The sequence below is a fragment of the Parasteatoda tepidariorum genome, chromosome 6, assembly GCF_982258835.1.
Source record: "Parasteatoda tepidariorum strain Cologne lab strain chromosome 6, Ptep-v5.0, whole genome shotgun sequence".
Classification (NCBI taxonomy): Eukaryota; Metazoa; Arthropoda; class Arachnida; order Araneae; family Theridiidae; genus Parasteatoda; species Parasteatoda tepidariorum.
The window spans coordinates 34,138,741-34,163,744 of record NC_141760.1 but is presented as its reverse complement, the minus strand read 5'-3'; the positions used below and the strand labels follow the sequence as shown (position 1 = coordinate 34,163,744).

Below are 25,004 nucleotides of genomic sequence, written 5' to 3'. Positions count from 1 at the left end.
ACCGAAGTGTGCTGGAGATCTTTACTCTACCTCACTAATAATGGTGTATATGTAATATATTTTTAAGTTATTAGATGAACATTTAAAATTGATACTCGGTAAAAAATAGTTTCTTCACACTTTTCAAAAAGTCATTTCTGCTCTCTTTTCACGTTTTTTTTTGCGTAAGCAGTTAGTTACTTGTTTTTTATAACAAAATATATTGCTGCTAATTGCTTTAATCTTATATATTATCAAACTAAGCTTCTTTATGTTTTGTTTCCCCATGTTAAACGATCTACGTTATCGTATAATGTTTGTTTTCATTAAAAAAGAAATATGTAATTATTCTTTTGTAGTTAATGACAAAATATATTGAAGTTAATTTTCTCATCTTATCTAGTATCAAAATAACCCGTCTTTACAAATTATTTTCCCTTATTAAGCGAAAGATGCATAAAAAATTGGTTTTATTAGAAATATTAAAAAAAAAAAAAAATTTCGATTTGTTAAAGCTAACTAACTCCCAAATTTGTAAATGTTTATTTTTTCTGGAATGGCTTTTGTTTTATTAAGTTACTCGCAAGTTTTTTTTTTTTTTTTTTTCGTCCTGATTTCTCTTTTCTTAGTAAAATATTTTTATTTATTTATTTTAAAATAGAAAGAAAAAACGCTTCATTTTATTAATATGGGAAAAATACTTGACTTTCATTTTAGTAATCTGCACAATTTCCGTATGATGAATGTGTAAATCATGTGTTTATGTTATCTGTGCATATTTGGAAAAGTGAAGACGTTTGTGCTCATTTCACTTCTCAACAATGACCGGACCGGACCTTCGGTTCAGTACATAATGAAAGTTTATTTTTGGCAACATCTTGAAGACCCCCCTTCAAAATCTTGTCAGGGAGCACGCTTCAAGTGTTTGTCTTGCTCTGGATTTCGAAACATCTGTTCCTGGGGCACGCGCCAGACATCATCTGGCACAAGAGCAGGTGATGCCCCTTCCTTCCTCATTTTATTTATTTCATTTTTTAATGCACCGACTCATTTTCGTAAATCTTGCTTCTTGTTCAAGAAAGCTTTTCAGTTTCTTAAGACGGGCACGCGTCCCACCTGGCGGACCGTTCTTTTTTATTTTTTATACCTTCCAGACGTTCGATTAGCCCATCTCACAGAAGAAAGCACCTGGTCCACCGGTCCGGTCACGTGAGTTCGCTGATGACCCACGCTTTTCAAAAGACAAGCCGGTTTTTTGTGTTCTCTCTGTTCTTTGTGCATTAGCTTCTCGGAACCCTTCGCCGCTGGTTGTTGATGCTCTTCGTAGTTTTCGCAATATCCTCAATCAATATCAACCTGCTACTCTAGTAAAAGCACTTGTGGCGTAGTAGAAAAGTGCGCTGATTCTGTGTGATTTACTTTCTATTTGATGTTCAAGATATTTCACGGATTTTTCTATGGTTGTACTGTCTCTACGGAGTAGCGTACGGTGTGTTCCAGGTATATTGATTTTCTTCTTTTTTTTTGTTATCTTCTATGATAATTAGGTCGTATATTGTAAAAGTAGCACCTTTCTCCCTGTAAAAGAATTTTGAAATAACTGGCTTTATTTTAAATTTATCTTCAGAAAAACAAATAAAAGTATTCTATTAATGTTATCTATGCGGCTAAAATGCAGTTATTGGAATCTATTTACTTCTACAGTGAAAGGCGTGTCTAAATGTGATACAATTTGAATTTACTTCGAGATATTGAAAGTTTCAGATTATCTAGGAATTTCACAAATGAATTAATCTTAATTATTTTTTCAATGCTTATATATCAAGGTTGTTAATTTCGTTACTATTTCAATTACATGATAAGTAACGATTATTTCGTACTAAATAAACTTTAATTTATAAGCTATATTATATATAAATCTTTCAAGTGTGCAAATATTGCTTTTAATCTAATATTTAAATCAGCCTTTCTGTGCTTATAGCATTTATTTTCTTACGTTATTTTGATAAATTTAAAAAAATTTCTTCCCTATCCCCTAATCCAGTTTCTGCAACTTGTTTTATATATTTTAATAAAAAAGTAATGTCATAAATGGGAAAAATTTATTTTACTTATTTGCACAAAATTCAGTGACCACTTTGTCTTATTATAGGGATTTTTATGTGTCTTGCTTTATTTAATTGCCCTATATACGTTCGGATCTCATAGAATGTATTCAGTAACTTAATCACTTATCGTAAGAAAGAAAGGAAACCTATCAGCATAATTAGTTATGCATAGTAAAACTTCAAAATGGTAAATTAAATTCGCGCACTTTTTTTCCAGTTCATATAAATATCTATCAGCCCACAATAAGGACTTATTCTTTCGATTGAAAATAAAGTAAAGTAGACACTTTCAACTAAATTGTTTTCCCATTATCTGTAAATTGTTTATGCAGTTATCTGATTCTCTGCACCTTTCTTAAGTGATTTTCGGACGAATTATGTGCGTATTCTCCCTCTCTCTTTTTTTTTTTTTTTTTTTTTTGGAGTAGTTATTTTTATTATTCATTTATTATTTCTTACATTAACGACTAATTTTTTTTCAATAAATAAACTATTTATTTCAATAGATAAGATAATTATATTACTTTTAAAATTGTCTTATGTTTTCGTTTACTAACTTTTCTGGCTATTTGTTGCAGAATCGCTCCCAAAAGCTCGGTAAATTTTATATTTAATTCATTAACCTATTTTAATTTTGATTATCTTAGTGCTTTGATGTCTTTGTTTAGAAACAATTCCGTTCAGCCTCCCTATCCCATTTTTTTTTAAATATTATTTTATTAAGTTTAATTGAGTTTCATATAAAAGTCACATTTTTATACTTATTGTATAGTATGGACCAAATTATTCCACAAAGTAGAGGGGGGAAAAAAACTCAACAGGAGAGAAAGTGATAAGCTATCCGCGGTTTTATAAAATCGTAATATTTAAATTTCTAAGTTCATACAGGAACATTTTACAATTTTACATTTCTTTTGGATTATTAATGTTTTGCTTTGATCACAATCCATGTTTATTTATTATTAATTTGTGTTTATCTCAGTCTGATCTTGATTTCACTTCTCGAACTCTTATAATTTGTTACTTACTTGTTATTTTTTATTGTTACACTTTTACTTTTTTTGCTAGATTTTTTTTTAAATGAAATTTACAACGTTTATTTATTTTTTTACCATAACTGTATTTGGAATATTTACGGCGTTAGGAAACGCACTAATAATACAACCACCAAACCCCACAAGTTGATTTCCATCATTTCCTGCAAAAAGTCTAATAGATTTCATTGATTTATTATTAAGCAGTACGGTACTTCACGAACGTTAACTCATCACTTGTCTCCTTAATTGTCTTTCGCAGCATCATTATGAACCGGAAGATGGAAGGATAGAGCACTGATTACTTATTACAAACCATGAAGTGCGTCCATTCCATTATCTTCCCCCCTTTCATTCTTCAATTAAGTTTCCACCCCCACTATTTTATGTCAGCGATCTTAATAAGTCTTTTTATTCTTAATGTATTCTGTGTTTTTACTTAATGAAAGGGGGAGGGAAAAATTTTAATGGACAAAAGGATGGAGATATAATGGTTTTTTATTATTTATTTTTTGATGGACTTTAAATTACATTAATTTTACATTCATGAATATCGAAATAAAATACATATATTTTATAATCATTCCTTATAATAGAAAGGCATGTGGCAACACTGTGATAAGCCACGCTCTTCCTTTTATATTGTTTCCGAACGGGTTCCTTACAGTTTTCTGAAACTCGAACAGCTTATTCCCGAAATGATGCTTTTCACCAGAAAATATCATCACAAATTTTAATCATTTGTATGCTAAGGATGAATATTGATTGTATTCGCCATATATTTTATTTCTTGACAAAATTTATGTTCATGTTGAACTAATTTAGTTATTCTCTAAAAAATGCAGTAAGCTCAGTTTTGTGATTTCTTTAATGGCTCCTTTCATTTTGATTTTTTTTTTCAATCTGCTAACAACTTAATTTTTTAATAACTTGTTTATAGTTTGGAGAAAAAACGTTATTATTTCTCCAGTGGACAAATTTATTTATGTAAATCGAAGCTATCATTTCGTAACTTATATACATTTAATTATTAGTTTTTATACGATTAATTGCAGTCCTTTTACTGTTAAATGATATTTTTTAGATTTTAATATTGTTACGAATTTTTACAGAATTAATTACCACGAGAAAATAGTGAAATCATATATTTAGGGGACCCCCAGAAATCTGCGCATTGTTCAAATCTCACAGTCCCAAATATTTTCTAAGATGAATCGCCTCGAAGCTTCCTGAAATAGATATTGTCATCGTTCTGCTGATAAAGTCTAATGAATTGACCTTCGCCAAGTCAAGTTTTTGATATGCAGTCTTCCTTCACTTCCTTGTGCCATAAGTTAACCTGTAATTTCTTTTTTTTACCTTTTCCTGTTGGAAGATATGCCGTGGTGTATTTGTTCCTGCTGATAACGGCATCGAATGTTTCAATGCCACTGTTAAGAAGTTAAGAAGTCATTCTCATTTGTCCGTTTTATGCTGATGGCCTGTCATTGTTGCCTCCAGATTGGTTAATTGGTACCAGTGGGATCATTTATATTGGCCGGCATTCCGGTGTCTGATATAGGTATGGTTTCAGAAACAAGGAGGATGATGATACTTTGAATCCTTTATTATAGGTTGAAGTAGATTTTTAAATGTTTTTAAAAGTTGGATAATTTTAAAAATGTGTTCATTTTCATCGGTCAACAAACGAAAATTTATTTAGTTTTGAAAATTTATTAGTAGGTCGAAAATTGTGATTATTAGGTAACCTTAAAGAATAAAGTGCTCAAATTAACTTGTTATGTTACCTATTTTTGAAATTTTTGTTTACAAAATGAAATTATTCTGGTTATTTAACAGTGAGAGTTGTTTATTTTAAAAAATACCCGCAGAATATTTGTAACTAATTAGTCTTGTCTTGTAAAACGATTGATATATTTATTTTTGTAGCAATGAGATTATTGCATTTTATGTTTTTAACATGCGCGAATACTGCAACGAAAAAAATGAAACAATCGATGGTTTTTATATCGATTTTAGTTTTATTCTATGATTGTATTTCAGTTAACGCTATTAAAATTTATAGAACTTAAGGTTTCATATTCACAACTAAAAAAATTTATTGCAAACTTAATACAGACGTCCATATGCATATTTATTGTCAAGAGAAAAAGTAAAGGATGTAGATAAAGTAAATGGGATTTATTGGTCATTGATAATGGTATTTTTTTAGAGGTAGATTGATGGGTAGACAAGGGGTCCAAAATAAGCAGTGACCATATGCATTGACAGTCCCTGTGCTCTGACTCATCGTAATATGACTATAATGTTGTTTACTCTAGATCCCTACCCGTTTATTGAATCATTGATTAGATAACAATGGAAATGAATCTAGGAAGTTTCCTTGCAATAATTGTGTTATTAGAAACGCTCATCTCACAATTTATATTTACGTCTATTTATTTTAAGCTTTTTTATGAATATTATCTTAAACTGGTAAATGATTTTTATTTTTATTTTTAATATTAGTATTAAGGAAACAAAATACAATTATTGCTCCTGCGTTAAAATACTACAGCATAATGATGTGTATTTTGTGTCGCTCTGCTGGATATCTTAAAAAAAAAAAAAAAAAAAAAAAAACTAATAATAATGTCCGTAATCACTATGTTGTAGAAATTGAAAAATCTAGTTCATCTTATACTCTATTAATTTTTTTTTTTTTAAACCAAGTTATTAAAGAAAGTTTATTTTATGATATGGCAGATAACGGGTACGGGTAGATCTTTAAATCTACTTCCACAAACATTTCCGTATCTAAATTTTTTCTAAGAATTACAAAAAACAAACATTATATTGGAGTATTAAATATAAATTCGCAATTACCAAATATTAAGTCAAATACAGAAAATATTTAACGAATGATTTAAAAAAAAAAAACACCCTGGGGGATTTAAGAAGCTTTCTCCACTGTGTTTAATAACCGAAGCAACATTCACGTTCTTTGAATATCTTCAATTGAATTATAAGTGGGCTTATATTGTTTTTAAGTCATCCGATATTATGTTTTCCTACAGCAAAAGGACAGTAAATCCCTGTTTATGACATAACCGTTTTTAAAAAGATTCGAATAGAATCTGGTTTGAGTAGATCATCCCAAGCCAGCTGGAAGTCGACATTCCATACCGTTGAGTCACACATTACCTACCTGAGGTTATTGTGTCCCATCGGGGAGTACAGGTAAAAAAAGGAGGTTCCTCTCTCTTTCTCTGTTTATCCTCATTTCTTGAATGCGTTGCTTATTATTTGTCAGATATGTCTTTATTTTTACGAACGCATTTCGTTCATTTTGCCCAGTGGGATTTAAAAATCTTCTTTCCCAACGTCACTCAGTTCATTCATTTCTTTTTAAAAGTTTTTCTAGTTGTGAAAGTGCGGTATTATTCGATTAATGTTTCAATGGGCCAGAAGGGGAGGGGGTATATTTTTAAACGTTACATGTTATTTGTTGTCAAAAAGCAATTTATTAAGGTTGTTTTTTCGCCCTATTTTTTCCCTTCTTTTTAAGTGAGATAGAACTAAAAAGTTTTTGTTGCAACGTCTCGTAAATTTACGAGTACAAGGAAACTTGAAACCTTATTTTGTTAATAGTTAATATTTGTGATTTTTCTCTAGATATCTGTTAAGATACACATTTACGACGTCACTAAATTGTTTTTTGAAGTGTATTTCTATTGCGTCTATATTGTTGCTCGTATATTCTTACTTGTGTTCTTACTAAAGCTGATACCACTATTGAGCCAGTAATGCTTTTATCCACAAACACATGAACACTAATTCCCATTGTCTAGTACTATTTATTATTTAATATTCATTTTTTAAGTGGTATTGTAATTAATTATTGCGGTATGATGGTGCTTATAATATTATTTAGTTAATGAATCAAAGAGTACTGTCATCTTATTGGGAGGTTTTATTTATTTTTAATTGAAATTTGTATTTTTTTTTTAAAATTTATATAAGGTATTGGTTAATAATATTTTATTTCAAATGGATAATCATTATTCATTAAATCAAAATAAATAATTTCAAAAAAAAATTATGTTGAATAGAAAGTATCTTAAAGGGATTATTCAAAATCACTAACTATCTCCTTTGCGCGTGCCACATACACAAACATATATTTCAAACATTAAAAATAGCAATTGCTAAATACTAAACATACTTGAACCTAAAGTTATAAAAATAATTTTAGGTACTTTTCTTTTCATCCGTTAAAACTGTCCTCTATTTTTTTATGAGTTGCAGTCAATGAAAGACTCAAGCGAAGATACTTATTAAAATACTAAATATTTATTAAATAGCCACAAAAGTAAAACATTGAATACCGATTAGAAAAAGAAACTAGTCATTTTTATGTTATCATATTGCTTTTCTGTATCTATTGTTGGATAAATTAAGAAGAACCTCCTCATACGTCAATGGGATGTAAAAGCTTTCATTCGATTGAAGGCAGGAGAGGTGGACTATGACGTAATTCATCATGACGTATTAAGGAATAACAATTTTTAAATTTGTGTCATGTAAGAAAGATAATCAGGTGATTTAAAATGAGTCACGTAATTTATCTTAACGTATTCTAAGCAAAAACTTATTTTGTGAATGTGATGCTATTACAAAGTTTTTTCATTTAGTCGATTCCAACTGATTGGTTAATCGGTGAATTAATACGAGAAATAATACGTTCTTTCCCTTCCATTTTTAAGCTAAATTTTCTTTCACTTGTTTTTATTTCCTTATTCATTTAATATTGATGATATTTTATGTTATGAGAGCTTTGTTAATAGTATAATCGAAGAGTTAAGTGAATAAAGGTTCTAAATTTATATTTATAAAAAAACTAATTTCAAGTTTGAAGATCTTATTTTAGTTTCATTTACCTAAAGAAGTCTAGCAACAAACTTTGAATGTTTTTGAGAAGAAGTTTCATAGATCATTTGGCTTAGATTAAAGGCGAGACAAAATCTTATATTTCTTTTATTTTAATATTCTTATATTTTTATCAATTTTAAAGATAATTTCTTCAAATTCATTTTTGATTTTACTTTGTTTGTTTTTCTTTCTTAGTATAATGAAGACTTGTCAGAATTATTGTTTAAGAACGTATTTGATTAAAGGAAAGGACCTTTTTGCAGGCATTTATTCTACAAAATGTAATATAAAACCGATACAATGCTGAAATACGTTTAAAAATTTTTACGATAGATTTAAAACACATTATGAGTAAGATTGTGTAAAATGCTGCTCACAAATCAACGGTAAATATTTTCGAAGAGGGTAACAAGGTACAGAATATTTTGTAATTAAAGAATTAATGTAAAAACGGTGGCAACGGGATTTTTTAGGCGTATCTTGACCTGCTCTGTTTATCTGTGTGGTCGGTTCACGAGGGCATTTCGACTTGAAGCCGGAGGAACTAATTCAATCGCAGTCAATTAAAAATCGTCGCCCACAACCAATTATGGAATAACTTCCTTCTCTTTCGCTGTTATTAAATTCTGCCTGATGAAAATATCTTTCTTTTTTTTTCTTTTCGTGAAAAATGAACGCGGCCATTGTTGCGAAAATCACGCTTTCATGCACTTAGTGAAAATAAAAGACAATGCCATTTATTTTATGGTTCGTAAGAGCTATTATCTTTTAATTGTTCATCATAAGCACGAACGGTAATCAGCACTAGTATGGTAGACTCAATTATCCGGTTAAACTATGTTTTTTTAACGATTATTAAAAATGGTATATTTTACCTGATTTTTCGTATGCTGTAATTCTATAGTTAAGTGTCAATATTTTTTTACAATTTATTTTTATTTCTCTTATGCTGTGTGTTTTACTTTTGAATATTCAATTTCATAATTTTTTCTTGAGGATTATTTAGATATTTCGGTTTATAATGTCACAAATTTGTTGTTAATTATTAAGAGGCCATTTAAATACTAGGCATGGATACTAAACAACCGATAATAACAATCCAGAATTACGCACAACGCATTTTAATAACGAACATAAAATACAAACATACACGAAATACAAACGCTACAACCACACTATCTTTTAGAACAACATTTTAAAACGAACTGAGGAAAAAGTACATTTGTCCTCTCCAACAGCGACATCTATTGCTTAATATCTTTAACAACGCAATTATATTTTATTAGTTAGTCTTGTACCCCAAATAAGATTTTGTGGCAGTATTTTGATGTCTCACAGCAATCACTATTGTTACTCCTGCCTCATATCAGCAAAAAAAAAAGAAGAAAAAAATCACAATAATCAAAAATAATTAAGTACCGTAACGAACAGTTTAGTGAAGAACGTGTAAAATACTAATACAGGAATAAAATATCTTTTAAATTTTTACTACCTAAGATATTCAAACATTAAAATATTAATTAATCTTATCAATCTGTAAATGTATATTAAAATTTCTTTCGCATATATTGAAATATTGAATACATAATTTTTTTAAACAAAAATTAAATTATGAAGTATTCTAAAGATGCAAGCAAATATGCTTGAGAAATATTTATGTATCTTGCAACTTTTATTTACAATGTTTGTTTGGAATTTTAATTTTATTCTTCTCAATGTACAATTTTTAGTTCTACCCAATTAATATTTTTTCTCTTACTTAATATAATTTTTATAAATTAAAAAGTTTTTTTTTTTGTTGATAAAAATCAAAACGTTTTGTTTGATAACTTTAATTATAATCAAATACACGCTCTATCACGTGCAGAAAAAAGTGAAAGTTGACGTGAGAACTTTTGTCAAGGTTATTTGACAAGTTTATCAACTTTTTGGTGATTCGTTTCAGATTTCATTTTCTACCATTTTTTTTTCTAGCTTCTCTATTGTAAAGTCAATTTTTTTATTTTATTTTTTTGAATCACATTGTCTTTCGAATTTGATTGTGTTGAAGATACTCTGTTAAATTGCCATAAATCCTTTCTTCAGATATATCACCAATTGTCAGAATAAAAATACCACCTGCGGTTAGATTTCCTGTGGTTTCTTTTCCTTTGCTTTGTTAAAGGCTTCTCGTTTTACAAATGAAAACAGCTATCTCTATCTCTGCAATGTTATTTTTCCAGAATTAAAAAAAAATAAAAAAAATTCTTAGTCCTTTGACATGATAAAATGTTTTACTTTTGGTTTCAAACAAATTCTAAACCATTTAACTTAATCTCCTCTTTTTATAGTTCAAAATAAAACACACTAATAACTTTTCAGTTGTGTATACTTTTATTCCCTCTGATTTCGAGTGGTTTAACCTTTCATCAGTATGTTATTGAACTCTTTTTGATTAAGAAATCTTTTTAAATTAGAACCATTATTTTCCAAGTGCTTTGGGCCATTTCTGTTAGAATTAAATTTTGGAAGGCTGGAAATTATAGCAACATAAAAGCTTTGTTTTCAAAATTGAATTACTTTAACCAAAGTTATAAATTTTAATGTCATTTTATTGAGCCTTTACTTACTCTTTCATCGCTAGACATATATTTTTAAGAACTTGTTCTAACTGCTTATTCAGAAAAAGAAATAAGTTAAATGGTACGATTTCTGAAAACGATGAAAGTTCACCGTTGTTTTTGACTTAACAAGAAATTTTCAAAGGCAATGAACTTATTTTACCCCATTGATGCTTGTGAATTGCTATTTGAAGTTGAACCATAACTTTAGCGTACGGCAGCAAATGTTATTCCATAACTTATACTAAATTTTTCATCCTAAAGTTTTTTTTAGTAAATATGTTATTTTCTTAATTGTTGTGCCGTATTAGTTATTGATCACTGTTAGATCAAATTTACTTCGTCTCTAGCTAGCACATCATGCTGAAATTTAAAACAGCTCAAATAGTGAATGTAAGGAGAACATTAATTATTAACAAATTAAAAAAGCATTTTCAATTTTTCAATGTATTAAAAGTTACTCCAATGCTGCACTGTTTTGGCCTATAAAAATATGAATAAATTGCTAATTTTCATTAATTGGTCAAATCATTTAATTCAACACTAGTCTTCTTATAACATTCGTTTTATTTTTATTTTATTTACAGAACTTGCAACTTTAATCCATCATAAAAGATATGATTAATCTCAAATTGAATTATTATAAATTTTCAAAAAATTGATTTTAACAATAACCGTTTCAAGTTTTTTTAAAAAAATTTCTTACCATAAAGCGTTTACTCCAATTGAATTGCTAATATTTCACAGATATTTTCCAGTATCTTTGACGATAGCAGAGGACCACAATTTCCCGCAAAAGAAAATTTAAATATGTTTAGAAAAATTGATTTTTCGAGAGCTTCTTCGAATAGATAATTGCGCAACTAACAGTTACACTCTTTTTAGTATGAAGGAAAGAGGCTGTGGAACTTGTATTTAGTTTCTAAAAATTTGCTTCGCTTTTAGGATACTCAAAATTGCCTTCCTTCCACCCTTCCTTGGCAATAAAGTTTCTTAGAACAATTTGAAACACCTTTAAGATAGCTAAATTCGAGTAATTGATATCGATATATTTTTTTCAAACCAGTCAGTGTGTAAAAAACTCCACCTAGCAGAGGCCATATCAAAATCAATTTGCAGTGACAGTATAAAAGAATATAATTTCATTTTTATAATCCCTTACAATCTTTTTTTTTTTTAAAAAAAAAAAGAGGCCAGCTAAATATATTAATTTCTTTTTCGAAAGCTCATCCTTTTACATGATGATGTGGGGCGGTTCATATAATCTTAGTAATTCATTCTCCCACTATCATAATTCTACAGATCGAGAGACAATAAAAAAAGAAGGAAACATGTAACAAAAACCACGCCTGAACCTTGGAAGGCCTCCATGATGCATCGGATATCTTTGATCTTGATTCTGGGGGTTATGTTTACAGTCCGGCTGGGCTCTTCCACTTCGTTTCCATCCTCATTTTACCCTCAACTCAGTTTTAGAATCTTTTTTTCATTTATTCCCAAGACGTTGTTGAATCTGTAGATTGGATAAGTTTCTGATTTCGGAGCTTCCGAGGGAGTCGGTTCGGCGCCATGTGTCACCCTGTACGTGGGTGTCGGCTGCGTCTTGTCAGCTGCGGGGAAGTTCTGCTTCCTCAGGTGAGTTTTCAGTGATATGTCTGACATTGGTTGCTTCTTTTTTTTATTTTTATTTGTTTCATTTGGTGTGCGTATTGTTTTTAAGTTGTCGGGTCTCGAGTTTAAGTGTGTTTCCTCCCTTCATTTTTTAAAGTGTTTTTATAGGCTGATGTGTGCATTCTTATCTTTTAACTTAGCCAAATGTCTTGAACACGTTTTTTTTCTTTCTTCTTCCCTTTAAACTGAAGAAAATAAACTCGTTGATGTATCGTACTTGGTGTCAAAAATCGGCTTTAACAAGAGACTTCAATGCTTATTTCAAAACCTTTCTCTTAATGATTTATATTAAGATAATCTCGCTCTTAGCCTCTTCTACTTCTTCTTTTTTTTTTTTAATTGTTCTTGTATAGCTAAGCAATATTATGAGCCAGTATTTTTAATTCAAAATTTCCATTAAATGATTTATCTTCATTTCAGTCTGATTTTTTTTTTAAATCTAAGTTGAATATTTTTATTAAATTTTATAAACCCACCAATGCAACACCTCCTACATTAGAAAGCCTCCACACGGTTTCTTATAAGTAGTCTGCGCAGACTGCTTAAAAAGTGAACCGGTTGTGCGCTTGAACCCAAATTGTAGTTTAAAAGTGTCTGAGAAAAATTTATCATGTATATTTGAGAATTGCATCTGTAGTGGTAGACAAGTAAATAAGACAAACCAACCATATTCATAAATTAAACAAATTTTTAGACGTATATTTGCTACCAATTTTTTATTTTTACTAGATTTTCTATAAAAGGGCTCTTTCGTAAACTGGTTTACCATTATAGTGGTCTGATCGGACTACCTATAAAAACCGTGTTGAGGCTTTCAGTTGTAAGAGGCGTTGTCTAATGCCCTCCAATATCAATACAGTAGTGTGAGGAGCACTCATATATAATATATATATATATGATGTTTTTATATTTTAGTAGCTTTAAAAACATTAAAATTATTACGAGAAAGAGAGAATTCATACTTTGCAATTAGACTAAAACTTTCCTCCAGAAGATAGGGTCCCTAAAGGAAGCTACAGTTTTAGTTTTCACGGAGGCTTTATAAAGGAAAAAAAAGATAAACGTGACACGTGCTACTCACGTGTCTGTCTTTAGTGGATTCCAAAATTAGTAACATCTCCACCACCCTCATGCTATTTCCGCTTCTCATTCAGAAAATTGCGGAAAACTCACTCCATTCCCCTATTCTTTCCATTCCTTGGGACTTCTCTTAGCAATTGAAGTTACAAATGGTGTATGATTCTGCGGAAAAATTACGCACATAAATTCTTTTTTAATTATAAAATATTCTTTTAGTCTTGACGAGTGCGTCGTTAATTAGTTTAAGAATGAGATATGTTTTATTGTATGTATGTTTTATTTGGGTAATTTATGTCAAATTGTGTTTTTGATGTTTTATTTTAAGAAATAAGCGCTCGAATAAATAAGTTTTTAAAGGAAAGCTTGGAAATTTTTTCATTTGAGGCTCAAGTTTAAATTAATTATAGAAAAAGTTATTTTTATGAATCTGTTCTATTCTACTAAATTATAGCAGTAACAAGTAACTGTTCTTAATCACTTAACTTAGCATTTAATACTTATTATCGATTTTCTTTCGTAGATAACCCTTATTTGGGTCGTTCACTGATATAGAAAAAGGAAGGTAATTATTTGAAAGCTTCATAATTTGATTTTTGGGTATTCTACAAATTTAAATTTTTTATAGAGAAGTTAATTTTTAAGAACTTGATTCAGTTGCTGTGTTACTTAATAGCAAAGCATAACTGCATTTAATAACTTACCTCATTATTTTAATTCTGATTGTTCTGCTACATTTCGTAGAACAACTATTCTTTGGCTCTTTCAATGATCTTGGCAGGTTAATTTTATGTTGGAACGGTACATATTTTGATTTTTGATGTACAATGCAAAATTTTATTTTCGAGTTATTAATGCAAACTTTGCTTCTAAATTAAACACAGTGCAAGATTTTTTTTATTTTTTCTTAAGCATAGCATCGTTAGTGATGTTACTTTTCAAATATTAATCTTTTTAGGCTTGGCATGGCTAATTAACACGGGTTATTATTACAAACAAATGCCTATAGTAACTTTAAAAAAGTAATAGATTATAAAATCGTATTTTTCAGTTAGAACACCAATCTCAATACCGTCACTATAAGATCTATTTACTTACGTAAATTGCAAAATTGTTTTATTAATTTTTTAACAAAGTTGATCAAAACATATAAGAATGAAACTCTCAGATTTTAGAAAATAGCTGAAAAATGTGTATAACCATATGTAGCTATTTGTTTTGTTGATTTCGAGAAGGTATATTTTAATTTATTTGTTTAATATTATTTTTTGATTTCGTATTACATCATAATCTGAATCTAATATTATGTTATCTGAACTATATAAGCGTTTATATTCAAATCTGAATGTTAAGTAAATAAATTTGTATTGAGATTTTTAATCAAATAATTTCCTGTATAATAAACGTTACAGGTTTTAGATTATAAATTGATAAAGAAAAATAAAAGTCAAAATTTAATTTATTTCTACTCTTTTAACTTAAGAATGAAAATAACTGGTTTTTAGATTTGCCTTCATCTTTCTCAAGGACACCTGTTTGAATTTTAGAATGCAGTGTGTTTGTAGATTTATCAATTAATCAATCATTTTTCACCTGTTGTGTAAGAATTGCATTAAAATGTATGATTGATACTTTTTATTTGACAGCAGTAATAATTTTGAGTAATTGGAAATCATGTAACGGATTCATCGCTTAAGAAAAATTGGCATTCTATTAGTAATCTAATCGTTTGACTTTACATTTCATGAATAATATGTTTCTTTTATTTTTCATACACTATTTCTAGCTTTATAAATTGAAACTGAGCAAAATTAAACTTATACGGTCAGACGGTCACTACTAATGAGAAAACAGTGCAACTTCAAATTGTTTTTTTATCGTTTAAGAGGCAGCAGAAAGAGATGAGGAAAAAATATTAATTAACCTTTGTTTAAACATTGATTAACCTCATTATATCTTTTTATTTTGCGATAGCTATAATATATAAATAATTGAAAATCGTGTAAGGAGTGATAATAACTAATAGAATGCTGGTATTATTCTTTTAATATCTAATCATTTTATTTATTAGTTTATGCATTTATTATGTTTGGTGCTTATTAACTTTTATTTATTTTCTAATAATTTAAAACTTAAGCGTTATCGGGACGATTCGTTAAAAATATCAGTTATTTGAATTCGTAAGTTTAAAGCTTCATATTTTTAACTAAATATTATAATAAGTTTTGAAAGTTGTTTTATAACATGAAGAATTAAAAAAAAATAATAATTTGGATAATATTGGCATTATTCTATTAATAATATAATCATTTGGCGTTATATTTCATGTTTAGTATGTTTCTTCCAACTTTTTTTTTCGTTTTTAACTTTATTATGATGCTAGCTCGTGCATAGCTCCGTAATTTGAAAATAACCGTTACCCGGACGATTTTTTTTATAAGAGCTTAGTAATTTAAAATTGAACTGAATGTTATCGTATACTTCAGAAATTGTTTTTGACTATTTTCCAATTACTATGAAAACTCGATATGCTCGCTTCACATCAAGGAATTATAAAAACTAATTGTAAACAAATTTTAAAAGACATAATTTTTTCACTGTCACGTTGACTAAAACAAAGTATTTTAAATAAATAAGGAAAATGTATTAGAAAATAGATTATTTAAATTTATTAAAGAATATTTTATTTCTAACATATTATTCAAAAATTATCGCTTTATATTTTAAATAAACTATTTGTATGAGTACAACAATCTTTTGTGTTCGCAGAAATCTTAAAAACTTTATATAAAGCTAGCAAGTTGGTCGAAATTGCGGTTGGAACATTTTCTCACTTAGTCATGAGTATTTTAATTGACAGTTATTTTTGCCTAACAATACCCATTGTTTCCTTTCGATTATTAACCCGTGTCGAACAATTGATTAGTTTTTATTTGCTAACCTTCTAGCTGCGTGTGCTAAAAATTGTTTAAAATGCTATTATTCGGTTTAATTCTTCAGCTATTTAACACACTGTCGCCGAAAAATATGTCGAGGTCAGTGTCACTGAGCTGAACAAATTTGGAACTGCACTAAGAGGAATTAATTATATTTGTGTGGATAATGGAATTTAAGCTTTTTTGCTTGACTTATGAATAATGATTATGGTTGTTCTTATGTGTGACTAATTTAATTTAAAGTCAGTCATTCAAAGTTAAAACGCTCCACATAAATTTGAAAAACATTCTTATTCTGGTTTGTTATGAATAAGGCATTAAATATATTTTTTTAAATGCATTGAATGCCACAATTAAATGAACTGAACAAAGTCATTCCTACAACTTTTATTTATTTATTTTTTTCTCTTGTAAAAAAGATTGTTTTTATTTTGTTCATGCAATTGAACTAAAAATTGACAATACAGTGAAAATTTTATTTTTATGAGTTTAAAGATTCTTTATTTAAGAGTTTTTTCAATTGCATTCCTAGTTTTTGTCATAATAAATTATTAATCATGACTTATGATATTTTTCGTTCAATACACCACCAGTTCAAAAAAAAAAAAAAAAAAAACTTACAAGATTCTTTGTTGTAACAGAAACTATCAAGAATACTGTATGTGTTGTATTTATAAATAAATAAAGCGAGATCGACAGCAAATTAATGTCTCTACTAGTTTCTGAACAATTTCTTTTTACTATTTGAAATATTCTAATTAAAAACAAGTTGGATAAATGTATAAATGAATTTATTGTAAATTCGATATTTTTAAATCTTGTTAAATATCTAAAACTTGCCTTCTATACATACATTCATTTTGACATTTTCTCTAGGATGAAGATATTATGTTAGACACATTTATCTTTCAAATGAAATTTTGATTATTAGTATTTATTTTGATTATTAGTATTATTAGTATTAGTATTTGATCATTAGATTATTAGTAAGAAAAAGATTTCTAAAACTCACCTTTAAGAAACATATTTACTAAAAAGTTACGACTATTTTCCTATTTTTTCTTTAAATGCTATTCTTAATTATAAAATTAACCGAAACTTTTAGTGTGAAGCTTGAATGCTAAGAAGCTTTTTTTTATATCTTTTCAAATTAATCGAAAGAAATAAAAAAGCTCATAAATAAATTATATAATTCGATTATTTCGATCGGTACGAATATTTTAAATATGATAAATATACCAGATTTTTCAATTATTATTATGTCTGACAGTGTCTGTCATAGAATTATTGATCGTTTGCCAAATGTAAAAATTCCAATCCTAATTTGGACTACTGTTGAATCCGTTGCACGGATTACGATTGCATTACGAGTGTGCAACCCAATATCTTCAATCTAGCTAATATGAATTGACAGTCATATGATTCTTAAATATCTTTGACCAAAAAACGCCGATGAATCATGATACCGTTTCCGTTTTCATTGGACAGTTTATAACGTCGTTTAAAACTTCTTGTCGTGCGTTTTATGTTTAGGTTTAGATTTTTTCATAATAACGCATACACATTCTTCTGTTTATATATAATCTAAACAAAAACGTGAATGGCTAAAGTGTACGGAACTAAATTCTGTTTGTCGAAAGAATCGGTAGTCATGCTTGCTTATGCAGAAAGAATAAGTTTGGGCCAAGTAGGGCGTGTCCTAATACTCAGGAATAGCCTTCTTATGTAAAAAAATTCCGTAGAAGAAAGCTTAATATATGGGCAAATTCCTTTTAAAACTATAATATTTTTACTTGACAGATGGGCGCGTGGCTGAAATCAATTTGTAAGACGCGTGGTCTTTTCAGAAATAATTTTTCTTTTATTTATTTTTCTATTTGCGTATAAATGAGCCTATTTTTATAAAAAATATATATATATATATATATTTATGGTAAATGGTAGGCAGCATTGCCGTATTGTCGTAAATGTATGTGCTGTAATATTTTAAATTTTTTCTTTTCTTTTTTTTTTCTTTCTGTATTATTTATTTTTATTTTTATCGATTTTTTTTAAATGTTTATGTTTATAATTTAAATGTTATGTTATTGTCGGTTCAACCGCTTTGCACAGCCCACCTACCAATAATATACTTTTCAAGTTATCTTTTCTCAGAACATAATAAACGAATTGACGAAAACTTTTTTATTTATTTGTTCTTGTTACGATGCTCTTTTGGACGTTTTTAAATTTCAGTAAATTTTTTTTAAAAATTTGCTTTAAAGGGGAACTCGTATTTGGGATTCGTTAAAATTATCATCATGACAAGAATAAAAAAAAATCTGGCAGTAATTTTAGAGAATACGTTGAAAATAATATGGAAATGCATGGGAATAGATCATCACCCAGTTCATCTTAGTATGATAATTATTCTTATGAATACACTATTTAACATTAGTTGAATGCTTAAAAAGCAAAAACTTGATGCTAGCAGTAATAAATATGCAAAGTTCAAGAATGTTTCTAATCGGCTAGTTGTTGGCTTTTTAGTTGATTTCCTTTTTCAACCCTAATTGAAAACCTATCTATTGGTGGTGTTAAAAAAAAAAAAAAAAAAAAAAAAAAAAAAAAAAAAAAAAAAAAAACAACAACTTGGCTAATATCGTTAAAAGTTTCACCCGAAAGATCATTTGTTTTTCCTGGATTTTCTTACTCAAACGTTAATAACATCTCTTGAACTTGACCGAAATCCATATTTTATGCTTTGTTTTGAACTCGGAAGCAAACTCTGTTCATCTCGATTTATAAGAAAAGAAAGTTCTTAATATTTTAACTACATATCCTTTATTTGTTCTCTCATATCGGTTTGGTTCCACCCTTTGCTTATAACTTATAACTACTCCATCATTCTGTCACGATGTTGACCTTGCGTGAAAAAATAAGTTTTGTCGATTACGTGGCTTGTTGCGTTATTCTTCGAATATTCTGTTATGGTTAATTATTTTGTCATGAATCCTTCGTGCTCATGGCGTAGTTAAATGAAAACAATAAGTGTGGTAATTGATAGTAAGTTTGCGAGAAATTTCTAACTGATTGATTTAATTTTCATTTTTGCCTTAAATGTTTTAAGAAACTGTATTATGATTTTTTCTTCCAATTATAGTTGAATTTGAGTTAGTCATTGTTCTATTTTAGTTGAACACAGATCTGGGGAAGTATTTGTCCATATTCCTTGGCCATCTCCCATGTTTATGATAACTTTATCATTCCTGGGCTTAAATTATGATTTAAATCTTTTTCTAATTGTATTCATTTATTTTCAAAATTGTTAATTTACTATCAAATGTGTCACTGTTGATTTTTGAATAATTTTGTCAATTTCGATCATTCTTTACATAAATATATAATTTTTCTGTTGATTTTTTCTTTTTGTGTGATTTATTTTTGGTCGAAAACTTTTTAAACTATTTTCATTCATTTTCGAACGTTAATAACTTGAGTTTCCCCCCCCCTTTATCTCTGGTGTTGATATTTAGGTATTTAATGTTAAAATTATTATGCATTGTTTCTCGGTGTTTCATCCGGCAATTAAAATGTTTTCGTAAAAATAACCATTTCAAGATCATTTCCTACTATGAAAATGATGTCCCTGCCTGTTTAACGGTACATTTTAGATAACCGTTTTATCTTAGACTATTTGGAGTCGTGGATTTATTAACTCAGCCGTATTTGTTCAAACAGTGTTAATACCAGCTGCTAGGAAAAAGACGATTCTTTTAAATCCATTCGAAGAATTGGCGTAGTTAATAAGCTGCATGCATGGTTATATTACCACAACTTTGCCAAGGTTAGTTATCTCTCTTTTATAACTTTGGCCTTCTGAAATTGAAAGTGTGTGCTCTTAAAAGAAAATTGAAAAATCCCGAAATTACATTCGAAGCGCTTCGTATTAAAAGTTACGTGATTTATTGTAATTGAGATTTCTTTTTACGATTGTCGGGTGTTAGTCTGAATAAGGCAGTTGACATCCATGCTCAATTTGTTAAAACTTAAAATGAATTTTCACTCATTTCATTTTCATTCACACTTTTTTCATTCATTACCCCTTTTTTTAAAAATTTAATTATTTGTAAAATAGTGTAGTAAAACTATACATTAATAATGATAGTTACTTAAATCTTATGGTTGTCGGTGTGTTTTGCTCCAGTGACTTTCTTATTCGTTACCCCCGAGATTAATTGCGTCTGTGTTATCTAGTTCATTTTAATGGATTGAAAAACTGGAAATTAGGTATGCAGCGGACCTAACCACCTCGCAACTCACCGAATCTTACTGTATTTTCTCCATATTTATTTAATTATTATTGAATTTTTGTAACTCGATAAGTCATTCTGTGTAGATAGATTTTTGAGCACACCTAGTTTGAGAATGTGCTTTATGGAATTTTTTCTCCCTTTCTTTACTTTACATCAAGTGTCCTCTTTTCGATAACAGTACTATTGATAAATTGTATTATCTTTTGAAGAATTCTAAAAACATCTTTGTTGTATCAGTTGCTTAAAATGTATCGTTTTTCTTTTTATTTCGTAGTGCACTGGAATGATTGGAGGAGAATATGTCACTTTAGATTGTGTCGTTGTTATGTTTATTTCTAGTTTTGTAATTAAAACTAGTGTAATCATTAACTGGGAAACCTAGTTAATGATTACACTAGTTAGGATGCAAGACTTACGAATGGTCTCTGTGCTGCTAAAGGCTACAGAATTAGTATAAGATAAAACTCTAAAACTAATTTCAATGAACTTTAAGAAAACATCGGAATTATAACTTTATAATCCGGAAGTGTAGGGGAACTACTATTGCTTGGAGAGATTTAAATTTTTCGAAATTTTGTTGGAAGAAATTTTTTCCCACCAAAACGTGTTCAAAACTACTAAAGTTCAAATATTACTAAGGTTAAAAAATTATGTAAACGTGGAAAATGTACATATAATAAAAAATAAATAAAGTAAAAATATATAAAGTTGCACCGAAAACGTTAAAAACCAGCCATAATTTAATTTTATACATAAAAAAAACGAAGTGGATAAAACTTGTTTTTTTTTTTAATTCGATACTTTTTCTTTGCCTTCAGTTTCTAACCGAATTATCATTATTACTACACTAAATAATGTTTTAATCCACTTATATAGGGGGCCGTTTAAATATATAAATGAAACATTAATATATTTTGCAATTTGCTCTCCTACCCCTTTGTCAGGAAAAGATAGCACGTAACAAACTTTATCCCATGCTTACATGAGAAGTTGTAACACCCCTTAGTTTTTGCTATAACTTTCACTGTAGTAAACTAGTTAAGGAGAGAGGGCAGTTAACCTAAAACTGCTAATTGAGGGAGGGGTATAAAATTGCATGAGACAAAGTTTGCGGTTTAATTCATTTTCTAAAAATTTGAGTTGAATATTCTTTATGAATCTTTTGTTGTTAAAACTCTCGAAGAAATTTTCGCCACTATTTTCCTTCCCGAATTCAACTTTTAGTCCACAATTGAAACTTTTCCACGCGTAATATTTCGTTAAAAAATTTTTTGTTGTTGTTGCTTTTCTTGAAAATAAGGGTTTTTTTTATGTCTTGATTAAGCATTCCTCAAACTCCCCTTCTCTTTGTCAACAAAAATTTGCAAATCCCAAGCCTCCTTCCCCGTTAGGCGCTTACTTAATATGTGAATGACCCCTTAGCACTAGATTCGTTACCACCCCTGAAAATCATTTTTTTCTTCTGCTGTCTTCTTGAAAGGATTGTGTTCCTCAAATATGTATATAAGTTCTTAATTAATTAAAAACTTATTTAAGTCAATGTTTCTTTTACTATGAAGTGAAAACAACAGTGGTTAGATGCGACTTCAGTTTCTAAAAGAAACTAGAAACTGCTATTTTACGCACCGTATCCAGCCAAAAAAAAAAAAAAATTTCTTTTTAGCTGATGCGGCTAACTTTGTAGGGAAAAAAAAGTTGAACGCCGAAGAAAAAGCCAATATTTACGACTTGAAAAATAACTTCCGTGTTCGTGACATATTCATCTTGTACTGTTGCATAAATAAAATCTTACCGCTGACAAAGGGGAAAAAATATCTGGGAGTTGCTTGAACTGTAATGCGAATTTCGAGCTGTTACTAGGGGATTTGCATAGTATATCGGGAAAAAAAGATGATTCGGCAGTTTTTATCAGTACATTTTTTTGAGGGTATGATGTTTGTCTATATTTATATCTTTCTCTTGCACTTCCTATATTTTCGATACCATTTGCAGAGGCTCATCGTATAACCTTAAATTCTATAGTTGTTTATAAATAATTTTGTTACTTTTTTTAGCAAAGGATCTCTAGGAATTTACTTTTAAATTGATAGCGGTTTGCTATTCAATTTGAGCTCAGTAAAATGTTTCTTTTATTCATTTTTATCAAATCTTAATCCTTAGATGTTAAAGATATCTTAGGATATTTGATTAAAAATAAAGTATTTGTCTGAAAAGTGTGCAAGGAAGTGTTGAACATATGTGTGTTAATTAAAAAAAAAGTTGTAAACACAAAATTGAAAATGTCAGTATCCAAAATAGAACTCTTATGTCCAGTGGATATTGAGTGCATTTTAAGTCATAATTTTTTTTTTAATAACTGGAAAATTATTTTAGAATTGATCGAAAATAAAAATATGGATATAAGTTTACTCGGATGTTATTTAAAATCTAGACCTGTTCCTAATTTTTCAACATGTTCTTAAAACCTCATAGTTCACCAATAAGGAATGAGGGATTTTTTTTTCTCAATAATTTTGTATTAAATCTCCTAAAAACTAGAGTATATGAACTTGAGAAAAATAAGCAGTTGTGCTAAAACTAATTAAAAATCAATCTATTTTCATTAAATAAAAGTAAGAAAAAAAAAGCATTGTTTAAAACTTGAAACATGTTTTTATTTATTTTTTTATTGGAGACTATCACAAATCGTATATATTTTTTTTCTTCTTGAAAATGTTAAAAATATATTTTTAATTTTGTATTAAAATAATTTTTGACTGACTACCAGGGAATTCAAAATATGGTTTCTTTTTGCAGGTACATCGGTAGACTTATCATCGAGTCTACTGGATATGTTCGACACGATTGTGGCGAAAAACACCCTTGAAAATGGCACTTCCGGCGCTCCATCTAGTGAACAACATTCTGCACCTTCCTCACATCCGGCTTCCGGTCCTCCCCCTTGTGATCCAGGAGGAGGGAAGAAGGCACCCTTTACAGGACACCGCCCCATTCGAGCATACAGCAAACGCAGCTACTCCGACAGTGCTTTTCAGGTAATTTCTTTTTTTACCTACATTCAAATTTATTTATTTCTTTTTTCGTTTATGGGAATCCTTACACCTGTTTTTTTATTTATTTATTTTTTAATGTCCTTCTCTACAAAACGTGTTCTTTTACTTTATACAACGATAGGTATCATTAAAATATTAAGTAACTATATTTCGGCTATTTAGTTATCATTAACAAGTTAAAATTATATTCGCGGGCCGGATAAACCGTCCGACGGGCCAAAATTGGCCCGCAGGCCGTAGTTTGGCCTTCCCTGGTTTAGGGAAATAAATATTTTTACATTTTGTCTCAATTACTTTGTACTGTAAATATTGTTATTATTTTTTTCATGTTTTGCGCATTTTTATTCGCAGGAAAAGAAACGACCCCTGAGTAGCAGTTCTGTCTCTTCCTCATCAAGTTCCTCATCCTCCTCACTGCCTCGCAACAGCCTGGATGTGAAGAAATCCTATCTCGCCAGCATCGAATCTTTGGACGATGATGATGACGACGATGACAATCACTACAATGAAGATGCCAGCAGTCGGGTGGGGCCGCCCCGTGATGGGTCGAGCGGCGTTGGCTCCGGAACATCAACCACGGGTGGACCAGTCAGTAACAGGCCTCGTTGGGTCGACCCGAATCTTAGTCACACAGACAGAGTGGTCCTCGAGATTGTGGACACTGAAAAAACCTATGTTCGTGACCTAAACGAAATTATCGAGGTATGTTTATATTAAATACCTGTAATTGGTTTATTAGAGAGATTTTCCACGCTCACGTAGCATATCGTAGCGTAGGTACTGCGCAGATCTTAAGACTGTTTTTCGAAGGCTCTGTCGTAATATGAATTGATGCTTTTTTTACGAATAATATGCTATTTTTATAACTGCTGTGAGTTAGCAACTGTTACTCGTGACTGTTAGGTAAAATTTAGCCTATCTAAAGCTAGCGCTGTCTACGCTTAGTTTGAAAATGGCGTGAAACGTCAGTATGGAGAAAAGCCACAGTTATGTGAAAATTAAAAGCGTTAGTAGTCTAATTTTTTATTATTTAAAAACTTACTTCCTTGCTACATTACCTGGGCTCATAAAAATTTGCAAAAACTGAGAATACGGCAGTAATTTTGATAATTTTCATTTAGGTGGGAAAATGTCGCCAAATTGGCGATTTTTAAAACAGTTTAATGAATTTTAAAATATTTAGGTTATTTGTCTGTTGTAGCAACACCTCCTAGAAAAGAGTAGGCCTCTGCACGGGTTACCATAAATATCCTTTAGTAGTCCAAACGTAATGACATATTTCGTATTTTTAACCACTGCGCAGCTTAGTACCCCGAACGTAATGACATCTTTCTTATTTT

At 29.4% G+C, this 25,004-nt stretch overlaps 1 protein-coding gene across 1 annotated transcript in view; it reads left to right on the top strand.

Annotated features, from left to right (window-relative positions):
• The first annotated feature begins 718 nt into the window (after positions 1-718).
• GEFmeso (Guanine nucleotide exchange factor in mesoderm) overlaps positions 719-25,004 on the top strand; it is a 43,662-nt gene continuing 19,376 nt past the window's right edge. The window contains exons 1-3 of the mRNA XM_087166805.1: positions 719-974; positions 23,408-23,646; positions 24,016-24,366. Coding sequence (XP_087022931.1) covers positions 734-974; positions 23,408-23,646; positions 24,016-24,366 — 831 coding nt within the window. The 5' untranslated portion in view covers positions 719-733. The remainder of the gene's footprint in view (positions 975-23,407; positions 23,647-24,015; positions 24,367-25,004) is intronic.